Raw genomic sequence first — 20,955 nt, 5'->3', positions numbered from 1 at the left:
CAAGTGGACACACACTCCTCACTTAATGAGCTACCTCAGGGCTGGGCAATTGCGACCCCCCAGATGCTGAGGAACTACACATCCCAGCATGCCTTGCATCAGTTTCAGCATGGCCACATAGCAAAACTAATGCAAAGCATCCTGGGATATGTAGTTCCTCAACATCTGGAGGGCCACAATTGCCCAGCCCTGACCTACCTGTTTATCGACCGCTCAGACTTACGACCCGGCCTTCTTTTAATCAAACGCACTTCGGCTGCTCAGACTTACGACCCTGTCCTTGAGTCCCGTCTACCCATTGGTACTTCCCAACCACCCAGACTTTTTAGTGACCCATGCTGTGCACATTTTGCAGCGTCTCCGCAACATCTCAGAGAATAGAAGCATGACTTTTCTTTATTTAGGAGTGTATTGTACTTGTATTATGTATTTTATACATGTTCGTTTAACAATCGCGTCATAGGAATGGAACCTGGTTGTTAAGGGAGGATAGATATACACACACACACACACACACACACACACACACACACACACACACACACACACACACACACACACCCACCCTCAGATTCTGCTTTTTGTGCCCGAGGTAGAACTCTCAATAAGCAGCCCAGGCAGACCAAATTTTTGGGCTGATAACAAGTAGATCCATAAACTTATTCTGTCCCCATGTGTTAAAGCTAAATAATGGTTCATTTACCACACTTAAAAAAAAAAAAAAAAAAAAAAAAAAAAGGTATAATTGGAGAGTACTATCAGTTTCAGAAAAAGCCAATTATTACAATTTATAAATTATCAGTGGAAACCGTATACCGGCCGCAGTATTCCTAACATGTTGGAAGTACTGACGTGGTGAAGGAAGGCAAAACTACTATATGTCTATTTAGATATATACATGTCAATGACCACATGTTTCAGTGCATGAAGAGAGATCAAGAGTGTTACTTTAGGCAACTACTTATCTTTACCTGTCATTTTAAAAACAGTGCTTGATATTGATAGTCAGAAGTGGACTATTTGCTTTGAGCAACTAATTCAGATATTTGTGGTATTTAACAAATTTCCATTAGCCACATGTCCCTTTAAAAGCACTAGTTTCAGATTTTAGTTTAGCACACATCATAGTTCCCATCTTTATTTCAAGGTTAAAACATAAAAATCTCAAAACCTCCAATACATTCCTCCCAATGAATAAGCATGCACTTCAAGGTATTGATTGATAGAGCCAATAATGTAATTTGATAGAGCCAATAATGTAATTTTGCAGGTAATTTCCCCCCCAACATCTTTGAAACCTCTTTCCCCCCCAACATCTTTGTTTTCAGCAATGGAACAGGACAGCAGTGCGTCCTTCTCCAGCCACACCAAACAAATCCATAACCTCTTGCTTAGAGAGTGAGGCTGCTGCCTGCTGGGAGCATCCCTTGGACACTACAGGCTGTGGAGTACAATTGCAGGCACGCTGCAAGCAAAACTTATTTATTTATGTAGCAGTACCACTTCACACACCCCTGGTTACAGCACAGCGATTTTTCTGTATCCCACAGAAAAATAAAATATAGGCTTTTATTTTCCATGGTTAATTAAATGTAAAATCTGCAATTTGACATCTTTTAAGAAATTAGGAGAGTATTCAATCCAGGATTCAGACTTTCTGCACGTCCTGACAGTCTGAATCCCAGGCCATTTTAGTTTCTCTCGAATGCACCTGGAATTCAATGTTCTGTCGGAAAGTCCTAGGACTAGCAAAAACGGCCACGGATTGTCAAAAAAACCAACCGGGAATTAGACAATCTATGTCCATCAAAACAGATCAGACTTAAAAATGTCAGATCGCAATACCATTGTTAACTGTAATACCCACCTTAGTATACTTTCCTTATGGCCTATGTTGCTAATCAATCTCATTTGCAGGCTTTAGAAGAATCAGGATGATTTCACCCTTTTTCCTCATGATCTGAATGCTGCACAATGTAGAAGAATTCTAGTGTGACATTGCCACTGGTACCACACACACACAGGCTTCTATAATTGAACTGCACTACTCATGGGAGCATGCTTGATTAAAATAACTAAAGTGTGTGGTAATTTAACCAGTGGCTTTAAAATAAGCCTGAGTTTTTTTTTTCTTTTAGGAGCTGGATCAATTAACTAACAATTTTCTACCCGTATCCATTGCATTCCACTTTATACAGTAGGAAAGGGATTTAATTATATTGGACCACAGATGGAAGATTTATGTACTATCGTGAAAAATATTAATCAACATGGGGTTATGTTAAATCCATATACATTATTTTAGTGTACAGTTGCTACAAAAATCACTTTAATGAGCGGCATGTGAATTGCACAGATTTTGTGAATGGCTGAATTAAAGTCTGCATTTCACCTAGCCACAGAACTTCAGTATCTCATACGGGCCTTCGATCAAAAGGAAGATTACAGATACTTTCTCTGACATCAAATCAATTGAATATGGAACCAAGAAGGGGAGGAATACATTTTTTTATTAAAATCTGTCCATGGGAGAGCCTTCATTTGGTCTGTATGGGCAAAGACTCATTTTGTTCTCATTACATGGTGTTTGTTTGGTCTCTTCTGTATCCCTCTTCAACACAGTTGACTGTGCCTTCAAAGACTATTTAACTAACAGCCTTGCATCAAGTAATATTAGTTTTCCACTTCTGTAATAACATGGGTTACTGCCCCAAGGTCATAGCTTGATGTATAGTGTATTTGAAAACGAACCCGGGTCGAGTGACCTGGGAATGTGACCCTGGTAGCTACCAGGGTACGACTGAGGTAAAGCAGTGTAAACTGCTTAACTAGTATTATCCGACCCAGTTTATGTTTAAAAGCTGGGAATTGGCTGTGTATGTAGAAGTCCGCCTCAGTGGAGTGTGAGTAACATGCAGGGCAAACCGTGGAACGGAGGCTGACTTGGGTCCAATGTGGTCTGTAGTAGGTCTGACCTGGGTTGTGAAAGTATCTGGAAATATTGGTATTTATTTGAAAAGTGGTATCAATATTGGCATAAATATCCATACTGGCAGCCAAAGGTCTTATTGTATGGCATTTTATTGAATTCTGGTCTGCAGTAGCGTGCGCAATAAACCCCCCCCCCCCCCCCCCCCTGATTCTTCATCAATAAACACATTTGGCAGACTTTAAAATGCGCCTGCATACATCAGAGAATTGTGGTACCACAATGTGGGAAACTGAGCTGGTGGTGTTTTGGCCATTTCTCTGGCACTTTTCAGCCATTGTCACTACTAAACAACCTACTACATATGAATTGACCCATGTGCAGCCCAAATATAATCATATTGTTTGATAACATTTTCAAAACACTCACAGATGCTGCATATGATATACTGTAATTGATTGGACATATTCAGGTGAAATATTGGTCAGGAAACAAAATTAAGTAAGCCAAATGTATAAGAAACTATTTTGTAGTCCTGTGCAGGGCACAACATTATTACCTTCACTTACAAACCCAATTTGTGTGTTAATTACATCCTCTGGAAGCTGTTTTTCCCTCTTAAAAATGGTAAGAAAATCTGTTAATGTTTTATGCAGTTTAAAACACACAAACCAAAGCCAACTTAGGTGTACACCATACATTTATTACTGAACAACCCTCTCAACTCCAAAATTGGACACAGGGATAAAAAAAATAAAAATAAAAAATAAATCATTGCACTACTTAGTAAAGCATTACTAGTAACTCTCATAAAAAATGTACAAATTGTTAAAAATTTATCAAGCCTTCAAATGATTTGGTTACAGATATTTATATAATACATTTAAAACTACATTTCATGTTAAATGATACAATAATGATTTAAAGAAAAAATATATATATATATGAATCCAATAAAATCCATAAGCTTTCATTGGCAAATCTGAAACACATAAATAGCAAAATGAGGTAACTGTAAATGTACCAAGAGGGGAGAAAAAAAAAAAAAAACACACAAAATGCTCCTTCCTGTAAGGCCTAAAGATAATTCAGTTGAAATATGTCATGGGGGAGAATACTGCAACAGGGCAAGGCCTATTTGGGAAAAAAATTATAATAAAAAAAAAAAAAAAAAAAAAAAAAGATTTTTAGCCAATAAAATCCTGAACATCTAAAAGGCCTTGATAACCACTTTAGACACAAGCCACAAAACATAAAGAAAAAAAAAATCAAGGTGGTCATGCGGAAAAAAAACAAACAAAATGCAAACAGAATGCCAGATGTTGTTGCCAACAGTTAATAAAAAATAAAAGTCTAGGGCAAGCCTGGCCACAGATTGGCCAGGCCTGCTCTAAAGTGGGAGAGAACAACATCTGTATTGATTCTTGTGCAGGACAGGCACTACTACAGGTTAGGGCTATAGGTCATCAGATACAGAACATATGGCAGTAACAGCTGAGAAAGATCCTGACTCTTGGACAAATTGTGGCCTTAAAAAACAAAAACTCCAAAAATTGGAAATTTTGTAGCCGGTCAGAGCTGGCTTAAAAAGCATGCATGTGTGCTTTTTATAGATTCATTAACCGCAGGAAGCAAAATTAGTACATGTCTGCAAGAGACCCATGCAAAAAAGAAAGAACAAAGGTTTCCAGAAGTACCAGCCTCCAGAGTGTAGAACAAGAAAACTCTGAATAATGACCCTACTTAAACATTTTGAAGTTAAAAAAAAAAAACCTGTAAATTGCATTGTGCCAGAAAGTGAACAAAACTTTATTAAACGTGTACCCTAGACATTTTGTTTTATTTCCCCATTTAGCTCAGTCTAAGCTAGAAAAAGTGCGATGCTTGCATGCTTTAATAAAGTGAATATTGAGTGTAATAGTGTTAAGTCTATACAAGTAAAAACTTTTCGCAGTATATAAAAAGTATCTGTAGCACTATAAGAGGAGTGATGTACAACGTCTGCAATTACATAGTTTTTTTAAGTTTATTAAAAATGTGACAATGGCCAGTGGCTGGTTAGTTCAAAGAATAGTTTGACTTCAAAGGATACTAAAAGCAATGTTTGCCTATTTGGTTAAAGAACATTGTGAAATTTAATATCGGTTATTTAAAAAAAGTTGAATGTTCTGTATTTGCTTGGGTAATGGAGGCAACAGTGTGTAAAAACCATAGGCAAGTTGTGCTTTTGTTTAGTCCACTGAACCAAAAGCTTGAATAAAGGGAAAGCAGCATGAAGAAACAGAATAACACTGTCTGAGACACAGAACTGTGACAAGCACAGGGCAGACATGCGGCACAAGTTATGACATACACATAACTTAAAGCTGGGGCTGGCAGCAAAATACAGCAATATCAATAATTGTGCTGCTTGTGCTATTGCAACCAACAGGAAAAAAAAAAATATATTTATATAAACAAAAAAACAAAGCAGCATTGCAGGATAAAAATGAAAAAAGTGCAGTGTAAAAAAAAAATATATATTTAAATTAAAATATAATAATTTTAATTACAAGAATAACCTACCAAAAGACCACCAACTGACTGTTCCTCTTGGCAATGTAAAAAGACCTACAGTAGTAGTCAATGCAAAGCTTGTAATAGCACTGCATATGCCCACGTCTCACAGATACATAACTAATGTTAATGCTCACTATGAATATGGAGTGAGACATCACTGAGACATAAAGCACTTTGTGCATCATGGCTTAGAAATGCCACTTGCTCCGGTGACTGGATCAACCAAACACAATGCTACCTCTAGTTTACACAAAGCAGGGTACAGAGTATAATGTGCCATCTGTACAATGACCAAAATACACTGCGAGCACTACTTATTTTGAAAACTAAGCCATTTCAAGTCTTTGCACTCAACAGCTGCCTTACAGCACCTTTATATTAGGGGTCATTAAAATTATGCTGGAAAATCGGGCAATACAGTGGGAAATGCCTTTAAAAAGGAACTATATAGTGTAATTTATTTCTGGAAAGCCAGCTAGAATGAAAGAGATTCTTAGCAATAGGCCTACCTTTACACTAGCAATAACATTACAGAAAAATACTGAACATTAGCAAAGAGACACATATGGACAGGGGTAAACAGTACACATTACATCTATTCCTGGGCTTTTTTTGTTGCAAACCGGCAACACATGAGTGAAGCCATGAAACTGTAAAAGCAGTAATGCAGAGGATTTCCGAATGAGAGCATAGCGCTCTTGCGTATCTACTCCCACCATAATATCACGGCTCATGCTGATTATGGAAGGACAGAATGAGCTCGGAATGACAGCAATTGTTTCCAAATATCCTAACTTGAAAGATGTGAAATTGTTTAACAAGGCCCAAAAAGGAAGACTAAAAGCCAAAGTCGTCTGTATTCGCTCAGCAGATTTTTTCTCAAACTTTGTTTTTTAATTTTTTTTAAAGCAGCATATGAAAATGCATGCAATAGTGATGCATAGTAAAACACCTACCACTGATTAGACAAAGACAAACAATTTACATCATGTGAAATGGCTTGGTAGAACTAATACCCCTTTCACATTGCAACTAATTACCAGGTACAAGCCAGTTTGACCCGTTAATTAGTGCAATGTAAAAGGGGTTACCGGGTCACGCAAAGGGGCAGCAACATGGCAATAAGAACAAGTAAAAAACAAAAGCAGCGTTCTTACCGTTAGTTGTACAGTGTGAATGGGTTAAACAGGTTGAGAGACCAGTTTCATGCTCACACTATGGAGGAGGCAGCGCTTGGAGCAGTGCCAGCTCTAAGCACTTCCTCCTCCCCCGATGAAGCGCCAACTCCGCAACCCCCGGATGCAGTCAGCGAACCAGCAATAATGCTAGCTTGCCGAGGGGATGTGAACATCCCAAAATGCCAAGACACGCTGGAACTGACCCGTTTCAAAGTCCCGATGCAACCCTGAATTTAGCAATGTGAAAGCCGTATAAGTTAACCGAAATAGAATTTAGCCATTAAGGTAAACTGAAAAAACCCTGCAATTTACATACACAAGAGGTACAGTCACCCAAAAATATACTTGGGTATGTTTAGTCCATTTTATGCCCAATTTGCTATAAAGGTCTGTAGTGTTATCTAGTAGTACTTTTAAATAAATTAATGCACTTTTCCCATTTTTTACTGCAGTGGCAATAAAGTTTATATGTATTAAAAAAAAAAAAAAACCCTGAAAAACAAAAAAGACATGAAAAAGGGGAGACCAAGCGGTATGAAATGCCTAGATTGCTGCTACACCCATCGCATTCAGTGTGCAACTGCAAACACATAAGAAAAACCAGTGTACAGTACTAGTACTGTTTAAATAACACACAACATTATACAATGCAGCATAAGTAATACTACACACATACGTTCTCAGTACATGCTGGTATATAAGTTCCCAACTGCACATATTCACGCTCTTGTGCTCGACACAAGCCAACATACAAAGTAACATTGCCACTAACACACAGTCTTACATTCCAACCGTTCGCACTCACAGTATCTGAAGGCTCTATAATAAAGGTAGATTGCTAAATGGTTTGGAGCTACCACTGTATTTTGTTTCATATTTTCCGTTTAAATATAAAAGCACATGCTAAAAGATCACATCCACGTAATCTTGCAGCAAATACACTCGGAATGATCACACGAAAACCAGGGAATGTTAGTGCACACACAAAATAAGCTAAGGAATAGAAAAAAAAAAATTAATAATCTTTGGAGTCCCAATCACACGGTTAGTATAACAATCCCATAATTGTGAAGACTAATTATAAGCTTTATAATTGATTAAATCACACAGTGCAAAATGAGGTCCGTAGACCCTTTTGTGTAAAGAATAGGCTGGAAGCCACACGGGTTAAGTTCAATGGATATTAATTGTGCATGTGCATTTGAAATTACACACACAGACGTGACTAGGAACACCCGAGCTAGAATTGTGCTCTGGAGATTGGTCATTCTGAATCACGATGCACTTCTGAAGCATCTGCTCGACAAATAGGGCAGGTACGATTTGCCTAGATGGGAAAGAAAAAAAAGAAAACAGAATAGCCATTAAAAAAAAAAAAAAAAAAAAAAAAAAAGGATATAGGACTTCAAGAAAAAAAAAAATACATTTCTCAAAACTAGTGAACAAAATTTTTTTTAAAAAAACCCCACAAAACTCAGATAATACGAATATATCTAGAAAGACTGAAATGTATTAAAACAATTACTACTTTTTCTGAAAGCTCCAGGCTGCACAGAAGAGAATAGCAAGTTCCTGGAGCTGCCCAGCAAGAGAAAGAGAGAGTGCATTGCACTAAGCGGATGTGCTATGTCAGGGATTGCGGAAGGGGGAGAGATCTTAATCCTCAATGCCGGTATACAAGATAATACATCTTGCCTGTGTGGCTTCCTGATTCGCCTCAGTAAAGAGGTGCAGCAGGATGCATTTTACCACAGACTGTACCAGGGCAGTTAGCAGCTGATTGGCTGGTTCTTTATCCCTATCTTGCTTAGTACATAAGGTGCATACACACGGGGGAGATATATTGCTGAGCAATATATTGCTGTGTGTCTCCTTTTCATCAGCGACCAGAGATGGTCGCTGATGAAAGGGAACCTCTGCCAGCGATTAGAACGGGGCTGAAAACTGGAGCGCGTACCGGGAGATTTATCGCCGAAGCACACACATCACTGGCAATATGGTCACTAGCGACCATATTCCCAGCGATATCAGGCCTTATCGCAGCCGTGTGTACACAGCTATAGACCATTTACGCAACCAACAATGGATTTTTCCAGAATCAAAGAAATGGTTTTAAAAGCAAAGATCAGGCAAAGGTAAATTGGACCAGAATTAACCATGAGGCTTCCCAGCTATTGCTTCTGTAAGAACTTTACAGTTCGACATATATACAACTCATGGTTTTCAAGAACATGAGGGGGGTGTTCCATCAGGCATGATAATTTCGGCCATGAAAACAAAAATCAGCACTTCCACGGGTTTTTTATGCACCTATTTCCATGGCTATTCAATTTGTGTCCTATTTACAGCCAGAAAAATGAACATGAGCTGATCATGGATTCTAGGTATTTTCAGTTCTCAAATTGCAAAACCGGGCTATTTTTCGTGTATTTTGGTCTCCTGAGAGCCTCTAAAAAAAAATACCTGATAGTAGCTGCCCCAGGATGTTGCTAGGGAGGAGGAAGGGCGGGGGAATGAATAAGAATGCAGTAAAAAATTATTAAAAGCCTTAGAAGTCTCTATTAAAATTGGTACCAGCTGTGTCATATGTAGAACTATTCCTTAATATGTCACACAGAACATACCTGTCACCACACCGCAGGTATTTGATGGGACTAACTACAGACCATCTATGTATGCGATGTGGTACGCAAGGGGCTGAGCTATTTCATTGTCTGTGGAAGTGCAGAGTTTTTGGGTCCAAGTATGGAGATATACTACACAATGTTTAGTTTCTGCATTATTATTTTCGGTATTACGCCGGAGGGCACTCATGCTAATCAGGGAGTACATAAACTTTTGATTATTATATTAGCGATTACTAAAAAGTGTATATTACAATGTTGGTTGCATACTACGGCACCACCATTTGCTTTACTGAATTATATTTTTAAAATGGAATGGTTGGAAGCATCCTTGAGAAAAGATATTTACACTAAAAAATTATTTGAGACATGGGAAAGCTATATTGAAACCCAAACTCATGATATAAAATATCAGATATGGAGATGCTTCCGGAACACATTATGGTATGCAAGTCGTATGAGTTTTCAAGATCCACCGATTGATCTTTGCCCGCAAAATATAACAGAAATGTAAAAGTATAGAGTTATATAGGGGGGGACAAATAAAAGGGGAGTATTGATGGTGAAATACAACCGGACCGGTCACGGCAAGCAGAAATAATATAATTGTTGTTTTTTTTCTCTTATTTTGTGTTGTTTCTAAGATGATGTGGAATTGAGAGAGAGAGAGAGAATATTGTGATACCATGAAGATGAATTTGACTATTTTTGTTTCTTGTATCTTAAGTGTGATACCAAACACAAACAATTGGTTGTACTAAATGGAGATATTATGCTTCAATAAAAGAAAGTAAAAAAAAAAAAAAAGAATGCAGTAAAAGACTGCAGATAATAGAATTTCCCCTTATTAAGTCTTAAAGAAGCTTGCCTAATGCCTGCATCCCATTCGTTAAAATAATACATAAAAAAGGACAATACAGTGGGTATACAGACAAATTACAACTTAAAAAACAAAAACAAGTTAGGTTCAGAAAAAAAATCTGAATGAGAATATCACCTTAAGCCACTTGTCGACACACTTCGCATGGAATTCGTGGTTGCATGGTAAGACTCTTAGTAGTTGTCTTGACTCGAAATCACACATGCACACTACACACCTGAAAAGTATTTTAAACATTAAAGTAAAATAGCAGCCTAACATACTACTGATCAGCAAGACCTATAATTAACCTATAGAGTAAATATTCTGAAACAAGTTTGGAAAGTTAAAGAATTGATACATTTAGTAATTTGGATTATTACTACTATACACGTTTCCCCTCTCCCACCAAGTAGGGGATTTTCATTTTAGTCATAATGTGTTCCTTTGACCATAAGATGTCCCCCATATCTGCCTTTAGTATGCATTTCAATGGTGACAGACATTTGCTAATTAGGTCAAACCTGGTTGCGAAAGCCACTGCATTAGATAATGCAAAACACTGGAGAGTTACAGAATTTAAATAAGGTTCTGCAGAAAGCTCAAATTACTAATAACGTCACAGTATAACAAACTAATTACATCCTTAAAATTAGCAAAGAGTTAATTTGAATATATACTTTCACATTAAAATAATACCTACAATGTCTGCTCTGACTGGTGGTTGTTTGGGTTAAACCTATATGATGGAAGCTGTTCAATATCTGCTTTTGTTAATCCTCGTGGTTTTGCTTCACCAAGTCTTTCGGCAAGATTTAGCAATGCCTGCACAGAAAAAGAAACCAGACATATTTTACAAATTAATTTACTAATTGATGCACATAACCTGCAATTAGGTCAAATATCTGTGAGGGGTAAATAACCAGATACTTTAAGATTGGTGATACATAAATACAGGAGGGGACAACATAGATGGATAAGGTTCCGTATGTAAAGATAGTAAGAGGCTTATACCATTTTAACAGTTTGGGTTATACAAAGGCCATCCTTCACTAAAATCTCATTGTGGTCGTCAAACCAGAAACAGTCAAGAACTACTAAACTAGAGTCACCAAAAAGAAGTGGAACACAAAGAATCGGGTACTAGAATACTTGTCTATGCCTTTACCCCTGTTTCTTCCTTCCATACTGCCCAAACTATTTAACCCAATTACTTACACAGCTTTATTATCCTTATGATCTACTAAGCCTATTGTAGACTTTACATGAATATTTCACCAATTTCCCTTTGATGCACCATTATTTCAGACATGAATAACTTATCCACTACTCAAGCTACGACCCCTTGCACTTGCTAGCTCTGCATACCTGAAACTGCCTGCCTCCATTCATGTGCATTCTACAGAATAATCTGCATCTATGGATTAAAGCACCACATCATAATGCTAAACTGGTACAAGAAGTGCTCCATAGCTACAAATAGATGGGTACAACCTTAAGTTTACTAGGTTGTGAAACTTGTATTTACAGAGTAATACATCATACACAGTGTAATGCAGGATTCTCAAAAAAAAAAAAAAAAAAGTAAAAATGTTTTTGCTAGTCTAAAATGTATCTAGTAATAGCAAATAAAATAGGTTTGTGAATACATACACCAACCTCATAGTTTTCCACCTCCCCATCTTCTACATCCAACTCGAAGCTAAAGGCTGGCCCTACAGCAGGAGGCACTGGAAGCATTGATCTTAAAAAAAGGTAGAAGACATTTAATAAAACAGTAAAAACAGTGAAATCTTAACAGGTTACAAAGCATAAAACTGATGCTGATTTCATGAGTCCTATGCGTGAAGCCAAGCTGTAATTCCTAAACCCTTCCTCCAATTTGGGTGCAGTTCACATAAAAAAAAAAAAAAAAACGCAGGGTCTAAAAAATTTCAAGATCCATGTATTTTGCTATTTACAGCACCACTGAATTTCCTCATTATGGTTTAACCCATGATAACTATTGTTGTCCATTGTTTGTGAGCAAATGGTGGAATCGTTATTGCTCCCATATATTACCAGATTGTAATGCCAACCAACCAAATTGACAAATTATCTTTAATATGTAAGCATTTACAACCAGGGCCCTCTTCCCTAATCTGCTGTTTCTTTGCTTACTTAAACCATCTTTGACAGCACCAAATCCTGTGGGTTTTTTTTGCCATGCTGTTACTTATTCCAGTGTCCTCTGCTGATGCAGATTATATATATACATATACACACACATACACCCTGCCCTCTATTGTCTTCAACTGTAAGTCACTGTGGGGTATGAATCAGTGATAAGGGAGAAGTTATAAAGTGCCTGGTACTTTATCACTGGCCAATGAGCTCCTCACTGTTAAGTTAAAGGCTGTTTAAAAAGGGACAGGTAGGAGCAGATTGTCTGATGTACCAGGCACTTTATCACTGCTTCATACATCTACCCATGTTTTTCTTATTCATTTATGTACTCTGTAATTGGACTCTTCGGATCACTTGTGGCACCATATAAAAAGGAACATGACGACATTATTAATATCCTTATTGGTTGAGTATCCCTTATCCAAAATGCTCGGAACTAGAATAATTTTGCTGATGGATTACTCAGTATTTTGGAATATTTATATTTGAATGAGGTATCTTGCATTTATTTTGTATAAGCACATTAAAAACGGTACTTATATGTTAGTTGGGCGCCCACTAAGCTATTTGTTTAGTTTTACGTGGCGAGCTCGGTGGCTCGATGCACTCGCCACACTATATAAAATCAACTCCACGCGGACATGGATAGTGGGGGTATGAGCGTACTAACTATAGTGGTCGCCCAACTAACATAAGTACCCATTAAACATATGAAATACACACAAATATATATTTTATTTGTGCATGAAACAAGGTTTTAAAACAGGAAACAAAGTTTGTGTACAATCTCAGACACTGAATTTGAATGCTAACCAATCATGTCCTTGCAAATATTTAGTGCCAGTTACACGTTATTTCCCCAGTAGTGCCAGTTAGAGATATCCCCAGTAGGTTTTCAGCAAAAGATTTTAAAAAAATAATCAAAGTTCATTTTGGAGACTATGGTTTTCACAATAATTTGGATAATGGATATTTGTAAAACTGTTAATAAATAAAATGTGGATAAGGGATACTCAAACTGTATTATTAGTAATAATAATGCCCAACTTACGAGGCATATTTTTGAGTGGAAGTGATGTTGTTAGGAGCAGAGGGGGCCTTTGGAGAACAGCCCCTTGCAGCTGAATGCTGCAATTTACAGGTTGGAGCTGTGAGGATGGAACCAAATTTCATGAAATTGTATCACACTTGCTCCATGCCCTCTGCAGCATTTGGCTGTTGAGGTGGGCCCAATAGTGAAAGCAGTCCCTCTTCCCTCAGGGCTGGCTCCATATTATATATAGATTGTAAGCTCCACTGGGGCAGGGACTGATGTGTATGCTCTAATATTCTCTGTAAAGCGCTGCGGAATATGTGCGCGCTATATAAGAAACTGTAAACTAATGCTAAAATTATATGCACACATGCTTACAAGAAACCATTAGGAATCCTGCATTTGCCTGTGTTGTCTGTTCTATTTCAGGATTGACAAAATCATGCTGCTTTCAGACCGCATCTCTGGCTTTGACCCTGTATTTGGAAACGTTTTCAAAAACGGGTCTGCCAGATAAAACCCCTTTCACACCGCAGCACTTAAACGGTATATTACCATTTAAGTGCCGATTTTTTGACACTGGCAGACCCGTTTTTGGAAACTTTCCAAATACAGGGTCAAAGCCAGTGCAGCCTTCAGCCCTCCCCTCCGTGCAGCTCCCCCCTCCTCCCCTCGCACGTGTCGACCCCCCCCCCCGTGTCGACTTACCCCGTGCCAGTACCTCCGTTGTGGATCCCGGCACTGCAGCTCAGTATGCTCTGAAAGCACTTATGAAAAAAGTGTCTTCCAGAAAATGGCTGCCCCATAGGAAACCCTGTTTAAAAAAAACTGTCTTTCGTATGGGGGCAGCCATTTTCTGAAAGACACTTTTTTCATAAGTGCTTTCCGAGCATACTGAGCTGCAGTTCCGGGAACCACAGAACCACAACGGAGATACCGGCACGGGGTAAGTCGACACGGGGGGGGGGCTCCAGTGCTGTGAATACTTAATGAGCGTTCATTAAGTATTCACTGTGCTGAATTTAGGACCCAGCTCATTGGCTGGGTCCTAAATACCGTTTCAGAACCGATTTTGAGCCTAAAATACCGGTTCTGAAATGGGTAGGACCCTGCATTTTAACCTGTTAAGAAAAAAACGTTTTTTTCTAACCGGTTAAGTGGTCCTGCACCTTTCAGACCGCACACATTACCGTTTTAAAATGGTAAAAAAACGGCAATATACCGTTTTTAAAGTGCGGTCTGAAAGGGGCATCAAAGGCAATATGTGTTGCATATTTGTTATTACGCCGAATGTGGTATAGTCGGTCTTTGTCCACAGAACTAAAACAATACATATTATATTCTGTTAAAGAAGGCATCTTGTGCATGTCAAATACTTACAAAACATAAGGTAAAAGGCTTGGATGGTAAGGAGGTGGTGGTATTGGCTGTTGTGATCGATATCGGCTACGACCAGTTAGTCTTCGAGGCATAAATGGAGGATAAGGCTGTAAATTTAAAGAAGAAAAAAAAAAATGAACACGTAATATAAAGAATCTTCTGGCTTTGGGATATGAAAATCATTCTAAAAATTAAAGTCTACAAAATGGCCTGCGAGACATTTCGATCTGTAGGTACAGTATGAACAGTCAGTACTACATTTTCAGACATGCAATATAATATGAACAGCAAACATGTATCCCTGGTCACAGAGTCATTGACACACAGTGTATGTAGGCATACAGTAGATGTACACATTATGCGCAGCCATGATAAATGGATGCCCAGCCATCCTGAAATGTTAGGCAGCAAGTAAGATGTGGCCCAGACATTTGTAGCAATAGTAATGTATGTACTGCAATTTTTGGATAAGCCAAGTTATATGGTGCCACTTTGATAATTCATGTCAACATGAACCACAAAGACTGGCTGTTTGATCTCATATTCCGTTGCAGATTGGATGCATTGTTACATCCGTTTCATGGTTTCTTTAATAAACGTAATTAGAAAGGATTTAGCTGTGTAAGCTATTTTATATGAAACTACCTGACATAAATGCATTTATATAATCCATTTACACATCAGAAACTGTTCAATAGCTTTTTTTTTATTGTACATAAAGTTTTTTTTTTTTTACAGGTAAGTATATTTTTATTATTTATGAGCCTGTGTTACTCAGCAAGAAGTGGTTATATATACTTTTTTCAGTTAGTTATTCATCTTCTTCACTGGAGATCACAGAGCAGAGATATGAAGTTTTGGTGGCAGTTTCGCACTGCTTATGATAATGCTGCAGCGTGGCATCGCAGGGACAGTGCTCCTTGCAAGCTGTTCCTGCTTGCTATGATACAGCAACGCAATGTAATCAATTGTCACACTACGAATTGGGCAGAGATCAAAACCACATCTGAGGACGCGGAAGGGGATAACTTGGCCCTGGGTCTTCTAAATTGCACTCAATTTTAGTTCAGAAATTCATCAATTCCTATAGAGTGCATTAATGTTTTGAGTCTTCCCAATATAAGAGCGCAGTTGTATATGCATTTGGATCATATGAGCATTGGGGTGCAAGTTACAAAAAACATTTAGTAAAGCATGTAGTCTACGCCATGGTTGGCTACCTTGAGAATAAAGCTGTAAGGTACTAGGGAGAAGGCCCAGGAGAGAGAGCATTCAGTAGGTTAGTTGTGTGACATGAGGCAGCAGATAACGTGGGCACAAAGTAAAGGTTTGTTTCCAACTATATATTGTACAGGCAGCCAAGTGAGGTTTTTTATAATGTTATTTATGACTAGCTTGTTAGCAAAAAGGTACTTACAACTCCAAAGGAAACCTCCTGGTGCAAAGGATCATGAGTTATGAATTGTAATGGGGCTGTTGGCTGTAATGATGGTGCATGAGCAGGTGGAGGGTATGTAAATCCACCCACAGGTAGGTGTTCACCCAACAGTTCTACCTCATTCTCTATCCTCTGTAGAGGCTGCAGGAAGAAAAAAAAAGAAAAAAAAAAACATTTAGGAAAAATAAAAAAAAAAAGGCATTTCCTGCATTCATCAAGTATTTTTCTGTGGTAGAGTTTTGTGTACACACACACACACACACACACACACCCTGTCAAGTCCTCCGTTATGAGCAGTGGTTCCCAAAATACGTGCCTATAAACCTTGGGGTGCCATAGGATTTGGTGGTCCAAGACAACATTTTATTATTTCTGGTCAAAGAGGCAGACAAAAGCATTACTAGTGGCTGCCAATTAGAAAACATGTGGACAATCAGTGTGCCGTGGTTCCTAAACTTCCTAGAGAGAGACTATTTAATCTGTACTGTAGACTTTGTTGCTACCTAAAAAGTGGTTTTCTACTGGAAGAAAATCTTAGATGAAATGATTTATTCAAGTTTAAAGTTACACTAATCTCAAAAAATAAATATAGGCATACGGGCATTGCAATGAAAAGGTTCATTTAACAAGAAAAGTAATTTTATGTCTAATCAGATATTAAAACTATACTACTGCAGCGCTAAATTAGTGTCCTTCATAGATAAACTACATTACAAGGGTAAACGTATGTGGCTAAAGTGATCATGCCCATATGTGCTTGTTGAACATCTCAAAAACGACAGGCTTTAATATGGGGTTATTGCCCCCTACTTTACTACAATATTGAGCCTACACTAAAAAATATTTAAAATTGCGGTGACTGACAATGTGCTTTACATCACACCAGCCAACAGGGGTTTTGGAAGATTGTCAGCAGCTGCTGGACAATGAAAACCTACTGCATGAAACCACCAAACCGTTCCTGTGCGAAAGTTGGGCTCACAAGCGATTTGGAGCATTCTAGTGCGGGTTGTAGATGGCTTTGTTAACAGTTTCATCTTTCAGTGGCCCCATTATAAGAGCATGTGTGGCCTTCCACTTCCCCGTGAATTAGCTAAACATTTCCACTTTACAAATACCAGCATGTACAGATAGCTCTAGGGGGGAAGAAATATGACAAGCTGACTTACATGGGAGATTATTTACAGTTTCTTATATAGCGCTTTACAATTGGATTGCATGGCTTTATGCATCTGCTCATTCAGTGCGACAGGAACAGCCAAACATTAGTGTGTTCACACACTAAGCCATCTTGTGTAGGTTTAATATAGGGAAAAAAAGAATGACCATCTACAATTGCATAAATGGTTTTGGTTTTCATTTGCAGCCATAACAATTCACACAAACTCAGGTATTGATATAGGGCAGTACGCAGTGTTCCCTCTAAGCTGTGCGCACGTGCGCGCGCACACAACTCGACGAGCGTGCGCACAGACATTACAACAGAGCCCACAAAGCAGCAGTGGTCCCTTTTTGCAGTTGTGGACTCAATTAATGTGTGTTTCACCCATTAACTACATTGTGTGCTGTGTTTTGAATGTTTAAATGTTTAATATCATTTTGAAGTAAAGTTAACACAAATGCTGAACGTCATTTTCCAGTTATATATAAGTGACGCACAAAAATAAAAATTTCCTTCCAAAGCTGCACAGCTAAAATCTTTTGCCGCACACAGCCTTCGTAAAATAAGAGGGAACATTGGCAGTACGGATGGTGTAATGGTTAGCATTACGGCCTCACAGCACTGAGTTCAATCTCCACCAAGGCTCTATCTGTGCGGAGTTTGTATATTCTCCCGGGTACTCTGGTTTCCTCCCACAATACAAAAATTTGCTGGTAAGTTAATTGGCTTCCAATAAAAATTAACCCTAGAATGTCTGTGTGTGCCCATGTACATGTGATCGGAAATCTAGATTGTAAGCAGGGACTGATGTGAATGTTCAACTATACTCTGTAAAGCGCTGCGAAAAATATGTGTGCGCTATATAAGGAACGGTAAATAAATAAGTGTCATACTATAGATTGTAAGCTTGCGAGCAGGGCCTTTTAACTGTCTGCAAATACCCTGTTTGTTGTATCACTGTCTCCTTTGTAAAGCGCAACACAATATGCTGGTCTATATAAGAAGCTGTAAAATTCCTGCAAGTAAGAATTTATGTATCTACAAACACAGTAATAAAAATGGACAGCTGTTTGTGGTAAAATAAGGGCCTTCTTGACATATCAAGCTTGTCCAAATTTACTTTTCCTTAAATAAGGTTCTGTAACATGAAATGTCACAATAGCATAATTAAGAGGAAGCACACACACAAATTCAGATAGTTGAGTGCAATCAGTAAATTGCTAAATTATTCTTACCGAGCGAGACTGTTGTGTCTGGAAGGGCACAAATTGGCCAGGAGGCGGCAAGTGAGCATGGTGATGTGGGGAAAGGTGTGGTGGATGCAGCAGGAAAGGATCACTGGAAAGGAGGGGTGGGAAAGCAGCATAGGGGACTGGTAAATGTTGAACTGAGCAGGCTTGAAGCATCTGTGATCAGAAAAAAAAAAAGTCAATAACTAAAATGTATTTCCAGATAACAGACTTTAGCGGGGATGTCATGATGCATTCATAACAAAGAATGATTGCATATCAACTTAACTGAGGGACTCCGTGGAAATGATGCACATGCCACATTAGCCCCTTTTTAACTAGAGAGATTTTAAATACATACTAGGATTTTTTATTTCACTGTTGGAGAGAAATCGGCACATGCCACTATGGTAGAAGTTAGTGGAGTAGACACTAGATGGCAGCAAAAATTCTAAATCCATTTAGATGTGGCATGTACCCGAGGCCCTTAACTGCAGTGTGGTGCTGCAAATATAAAAAGATGTAAATGCAGAAAGGCATTACTATATGATTATGGTAATTACTTAGCATTGCACAACTTACGGGAGGAGGCACACTGCAGACTGGTAAATGCTGTCCACTAAAGACCACAGAACAGCCTGGAACCTGTTGTGCACTACAAGCTGGGATATGTTGCCCAGTACAGAGTGGGATTCCGTGTGGTGCTACCGTTGAGACAGTGTAAGAAACCGGCACTGTGCCCTGGTGAATCTGGAAGAGAGATCGCTAATTACAAGCGCAGGAACAAGAAATGAGCAAGAGAGGAATATTTCATAGGATAAATACAACAAGTAAAGTACGCACAATAGTCTCATACCTGTTCATGGATGTCAACCATTACAGCATTCTGCTGTTGTGGATGTGCAGCTGGATGCAACATGCGAGGGGATACATTCGGTGGGTGGAAAGCTCTGGGTTCCTCTACGGGTTGCTGCTGACCATAAGAGAGGTGATGATAATTTTCATCTTGGTTTATGGAATTGTGCCGAGACAATCTGTCCCTTCTTCCTCTTTGTCTCCTAACTGGAGGGCTAAAGAAAAAAAAAAAAGCATAACTAGTTTAACATTCCATCATGTAAATATGCTGGCATGTTAACTGGCCAACATTAAGACCCACCACGGCAATATCATCTGCAAATGTCATAATTAACAGATTCAGAGCTTGAAGTACAGAGTACAAAAGAGGGCTCAAAACGTGCCCCTGAGGTAACCTCAGATACCTGATCTTTTAGTCTGAAATGCGGCCTGACAAATCCAGAATCCACCTGCAGATGCACTTACTCAACCCTAAGTTAGAACATTCGCTCAATAACGATGATGGAACTACCGTATTAAAGGCCAAACCAAAACTGTAATCTATGTATAAGATCTGTGCAAAGGAACCCTTCGATTCCGGATGCGCAAGAACTCGATGTAGTAAAATAAGCACTGCATCCGTTGACCAGTTTGCCTTGTAGGGGGTCCAAGTCAAGTGGGATACATTTCGTAATATACCCCAATACGCGATATTCATCTCATGTGGCCCGTTTCACCAAGGGAATATTTCTTAAAGGTGCCCATACACTAGTAAGATTTATCTTCAGATCTGGCTGGTTGGAACAAAAACATGGTTATGGATGAGTGTCAGTTTTCCAAGCAAATGGTCAATGGTCATTTGCTCTTATCCATAACCATGTTTTTGTTCCAACCAACCAGATCTGAAGATAAATCTGCGTGTGTGTGGCCACCTTTAGAGTCAATGGTCTACAGATACAAGCTAAAAGATAATTTTAGAGAGAGTCTATTATTGTCTTTATTTTTGCATATAGGGTGCTAGACAATAGAATATATTGCACATGCCATGTTTAAGAAGTACTAGATCTATTGTCTAAGGTAGAGGCAAATACCTTACACTGGGACACCTAAACTTATGAACACACACAATATAACCAATAAAATCAGCTTCTAGTTTCTTTTATCTGGAACCTTTCTGCAGAACCTTAATACAGTACTTGCATTTTAAAATCAACATACTCTCCAAAAGAGGCAGGCTGACACCAAAACAGAAACCTTTACTCTGGGCGAGCCCCCCCAAGAGAGGGGGAGGGGGGAGGGAATGGAGGGACGATACTAAAAAAAAAAAAAGGTACACATATTCAAAGACAAGCCCCTGGAATACAGGGGAATATACGGGGACAAGAGATTATAGGTCAGAGGAACATCTCGGAAGGGGATAGAATAGGTGCACAAAGGGTGCTATCAGGCAGTGGCACTTGTGGGAAGGAAAAGCAGAAGCATGCTTGGAATAGTAAGGTGCAGATGTAGATAGTAGGAAAAAAAGATTATAGCTGCTCCTAGGGAGGAGAGTCAGAGTCCTACT

The 20,955-nt window shown here is 38.7% G+C and overlaps 1 protein-coding gene across 4 annotated transcripts in view; it reads right to left on the bottom strand.

Annotated features, from left to right (window-relative positions):
* Window positions 1-3,611: 3,611 nt before the first annotated feature.
* The window catches only part of RNF38 (ring finger protein 38), a 204,535-nt gene continuing 187,191 nt past the window's right edge, over window positions 3,612-20,955 (bottom strand). Inside the window, exons 4-12 of one of the 4 annotated variants that reach the window (XM_083179862.1) lie at window positions 19,414-19,627; window positions 19,140-19,307; window positions 18,564-18,734; window positions 16,146-16,307; window positions 14,729-14,835; window positions 11,803-11,893; window positions 10,853-10,974; window positions 10,288-10,387; window positions 3,612-7,993 (exon numbers count right to left, since the gene is read on the bottom strand). In XM_083179862.1, coding sequence (XP_083035988.1) covers window positions 7,931-7,993; window positions 10,288-10,387; window positions 10,853-10,974; window positions 11,803-11,893; window positions 14,729-14,835; window positions 16,146-16,307; window positions 18,564-18,734; window positions 19,140-19,307; window positions 19,414-19,627 — 1,198 coding nt within the window. In that variant the 3' untranslated portion in view covers window positions 3,612-7,930. Of the gene's footprint in view, window positions 7,994-10,287; window positions 10,388-10,852; window positions 10,975-11,802; window positions 11,894-14,728; window positions 14,836-16,145; window positions 16,308-18,563; window positions 18,735-19,139; window positions 19,323-19,413; window positions 19,628-20,955 lie in introns of all 4 variants that reach the window. The other 3 variants (XM_083179867.1, XM_083179851.1, XM_083179857.1) reach the window with 3 other exon arrangements.

Source organism: Crinia signifera, chromosome 1, assembly GCF_055691185.1.
Source record: "Crinia signifera chromosome 1, ASM5569118v1, whole genome shotgun sequence".
NCBI classification, from domain to species: domain Eukaryota; kingdom Metazoa; phylum Chordata; class Amphibia; order Anura; family Myobatrachidae; genus Crinia; species Crinia signifera.
Note: the sequence above shows the minus strand (reverse complement) of the source record. Positions and strands in the feature narration are given on the sequence as shown.